The following is a 3496-nucleotide window of genomic DNA, read 5'->3' on the forward strand; positions in this document are numbered from 1 at the left end:
AATTTGGATTTGGAAAGTTAGGATTCTTTGGAGTAAAATTTACATATAAAAAATATCTAAATATGCTTTTTTTAACTTTGTAAGTTTTGATTTTAAATTTTGGTTTTGTTGATTGTGGGCTTGTTGCTTACAAAGTACTTTCTTTTCTTCCTTTCATTAATACGGTATCCTTTTTAATTAATAGCATTGACTCCTTTTTACCAAAAAATAAGTTATTGTCTAAGGGTCGCATTTTTCCATTTGGTCCCGGGTCTGAAATCTGCTTGGCCTGCTGGCGCCGTGGTTATTGCCATAAAAGCAACAAACGAAAACATGTGATGCTATAGTAAATAAAACAAATAAAAGTATTTTGCTATTTGTTTTTTCATTTTAACCCATTATAATAAAATAATAACCACTACAATATTACACAACCTTCAATACTCCACCCTTATTCAACCCCCATAATCCAATTAATTCTCTCCAACCACCTTTCCCAACTACCACCACCAACTTAATCAAGACGTATGTATATATTTCGCATATGCTTAATCAGTACCTGTAGGTAACAGGCTTGTAGGGACCTTCAACTGGCACATTAATATAATCAGCCTGATCTTTACTAAGCTTCGTTAGCTTCGCTCCAAGCTTACCTAGATGAAGAGCAGCCACCTTCTCATCAAGATGCTTAGGTAACACATACACTTCCTTCTTATACTTCCCACTTCCCTTTTCCTTCCACAATTCAAGCTGTGCAATCACCTGGTTTGTAAACGAACACGACATCACAAAACTTGGATGCCCTGTAGCACAACCCAAGTTCATCAACCTTCCTTCTGCCAAAATAATAACCCCACTTTTCGTTTCAGGGAACACCCATCGATCGGTTTGGGGTTTAATCGTGACTCTTTTCACACCTGGGTATGTTTCTAGCCCAAGCATGTCGATTTCGTTGTCGAAATGGCCTATGTTGCAGACGATGGCGTTGTTCTTCATCTTCTTCATGTGGTCGACCATGATGATGTCTTTGTTGCCGGTGGTCGTGACGAAGATGTCGGCTTCTGAGAGGACGTCTTCTAGGGTTAGGACTTGGAGACCTTCCATTAGAGCTTGAAGGGCACAGATTGGGTCGATTTCTGTCACTATCACACGAGCTCCGGCTTGTTTCATGGCGGCGGCGCAACCCTTTCCGACGTCTCCGTAACCACAGACTACCGCGACCTTTCCGCCGATCATTACGTCGGTGGCTCTCATTAATCCGTCGGGGAGTGAGTGGCGGCATCCGTACAAGTTGTCAAACTGTGATAAGAGATAATTGAGAACATTCGATTATTAAATTTACAAGTATATCAGTTAATTAATCAGATCCACTCAAAATTGATTGTGATTCCAATGCACTATACCTTGCTCTTGGTAACGGAATCATTGACATTGATGGCAGGGAAAAGCAAGGTACCATTGGCTTGCATCTGGTAAAGCCTCTTAACTCCGGTTGTCGTCTCCTCCGATACACCGACTAACCTATCTTTCATCTTGTGGTACTTCTTCGGATCACTCTGCAACCCATCCTTAATGATCGACAACACGATCTGGAACTCTGCATTGTCGGTTGACGTCGGATCTGGCAATTTCCCCGTTTTCGCGAACTCCTCCTCTGCTTTCACTCCTTCATGGATCAAAAGCGTGGCATCACCTCCATCATCAACAATCAAATCAGGTCCACCGCCGGGACCCCAATCAAGAGCTCGTTCCGTACACCACCAGTATTCCTGAAGAGTCTCCCCCTTCCAGGCGAACACAGCCGCGGAATCACGTGCGATGGCGGAGGCGGCGTGATCCTGAGTCGAGAAAATGTTGCATGAACACCATCTCACCTCGGCGCCCAAAGCGGTTAGTGTTTCAATGAGAACACCGGTTTGAATAGTCATGTGGAGTGAACCTGTGATCCTAGCACCCTTGAATGGCTGCGAAGGTCCGAATTCAGTCCGGCAAGACATCAAACCGGGCATTTCAACTTCGGCTAATTCGAGTTCAAGTCTGCCAAAATCAGCTAAGGACATGTCCTTGACCTTGTATTCACGGCCGGTGGAGGTTTTCTCGACGGTGAGAGCCATGGTCGGAGTTAGGGTTTTGAATTATTCAGATCAGATCTGATACACTCTGTGGTTTCAGAAGAAAACCGAGAGGGGTGGGTTAGGCAAGGAGAGAGTACGGGAGTGCAGGGGTATAAATAGGTTTTAAGGGGTGAGAGAGGACGGCCAGGATTTGATCGGGGTTTGGTGAATGAATCTATGGATTTTAATTTTTTATTGAAATGACAAAAGGTTGTTGGAGACCGTAGCTAAATTTGCAATTAACATAATTCTTTGTTTTCAATTAACATATGGCAAAATGGGGTTATTTAGGTTAAAATGATACAAGATAATGTATTTTAAAATAAAATATTTTGCAAACTTAGGTTATAGGGTTTACGAGGATACGGTAGTTGAACCACTTAACGTTTAGGCAAGTGGTCGAGTTGCTAAATAACACAAATTAAAGCCCAAAACAAAAGTTAGTTTTCACTAACCGGTCATGTGAGTGCATGTGAATATTTATGAGTTCATAGCAAATGAGTTTTCTACATATAAATGTTTGATATTAAGTGTTTTATCACTTAAATGATTATGTACTCAAGTGGAGATTAAAAGGATATTGCTAGTAGTTTAATATGGAAACTTTAGCATATATTATGTTGATTGATTATAGAGAATTGCTACAAGTTTTATTATGAAATTTTTAACATGTCGTATGGTTGATATCAACTATTGGGATATTCAGTGTTATTATGTGTAAAACCTATGATCGAGCTTATTGGTTATAAGCGAATGGACATTAGAATGCATTATATATGTTAGTGGTGTGATATACTACAAAGTGAGTACTAGAGATTACAGTTTGGGATACATGACAATTATCGAGATTGTATTTCTCGTAAGTAGTAGTTGTTAGTGAATGTATTCATGTTATAGAACCTAGTGACAAGTTACAAGCACAAGTTACCTACTGATAGGTTACTATCATAATATCTTATAGAGAAACCCAGTTTATATAGGTCTTACTAGCAGGACATAATGACACAGGCATTAATAATTCCTCATCAGCTTCAGGATAATTTGTATTCCCATGGATAGCAAAGATTTTATTATGGACTAATTAGGGGTATTGATTCCACATATGTCTAAGTTTAGTTCTGGGATATCAACTCTCGTAGGTGCAGTCTTATCTGCAAAATTATGTCTAAGGGTGTAGTCTTATTTGTAAGGTTATGTCTTGAGATATGAAATCCTAGTATGTATAGTTTTATACGTAAGACTTTAACTTCTTGTTTTCGGATCGTTCTGTGATTTAAGGCTCGTGGGCCATAATCCGGGTATGAGAAGGTTTTGAGGCTTTAAAGGAGAAAGATTTAGGCCCTTTTTGGATATAGATAAGGTAGGTTGTGTGATAAAAGAGTTCGAGTTGTGCTTTAGAGCCC

The 3496-nt window shown here is 39.9% G+C and overlaps 1 protein-coding gene across 1 annotated transcript; it reads right to left on the reverse strand.

Annotated features, from left to right (window-relative positions):
• Positions 1-330: 330 nt before the first annotated feature.
• LOC145118893 (adenosylhomocysteinase 1) lies at positions 331-2193 on the reverse strand. Its single transcript, XM_079054549.1, has 2 exons — positions 1383-2193; positions 331-1278 (listed from the first exon to the last, which is right to left on the reverse strand). Exons 1-2 carry the CDS (start codon positions 2091-2093, stop codon positions 532-534), a joined length of 1458 nt encoding a protein of 485 aa, XP_078910675.1. The 5' UTR covers positions 2094-2193; the 3' UTR covers positions 331-531.
• Positions 2194-3496: the final 1303 nt, after the last annotated feature.

Source organism: Lactuca virosa, chromosome 6 (assembly GCF_052849685.1).
Source record: "Lactuca virosa cultivar CGN04683 chromosome 6, Lactuca_virosa_CGN04683_v6, whole genome shotgun sequence".
Lineage (NCBI taxonomy): Eukaryota > Viridiplantae > Streptophyta > Magnoliopsida > Asterales > Asteraceae > Lactuca > Lactuca virosa.

Excerpts from the sequence above, each read along its gene's own strand:
- LOC145118893 (XM_079054549.1), bottom strand. The coding sequence starts at position 2,093 with ATGGCTCTCACCGTCGAGAAAACCTCCACCGGCCGTGAATACAAGGTC. Across the intron at positions 1,279-1,382 it reads ATTCCGTTACCAAGAGCAAG|TTTGACAACTTGTACGGATG; the intron begins GTATAGTGCATT and ends CTCTTATCACAG.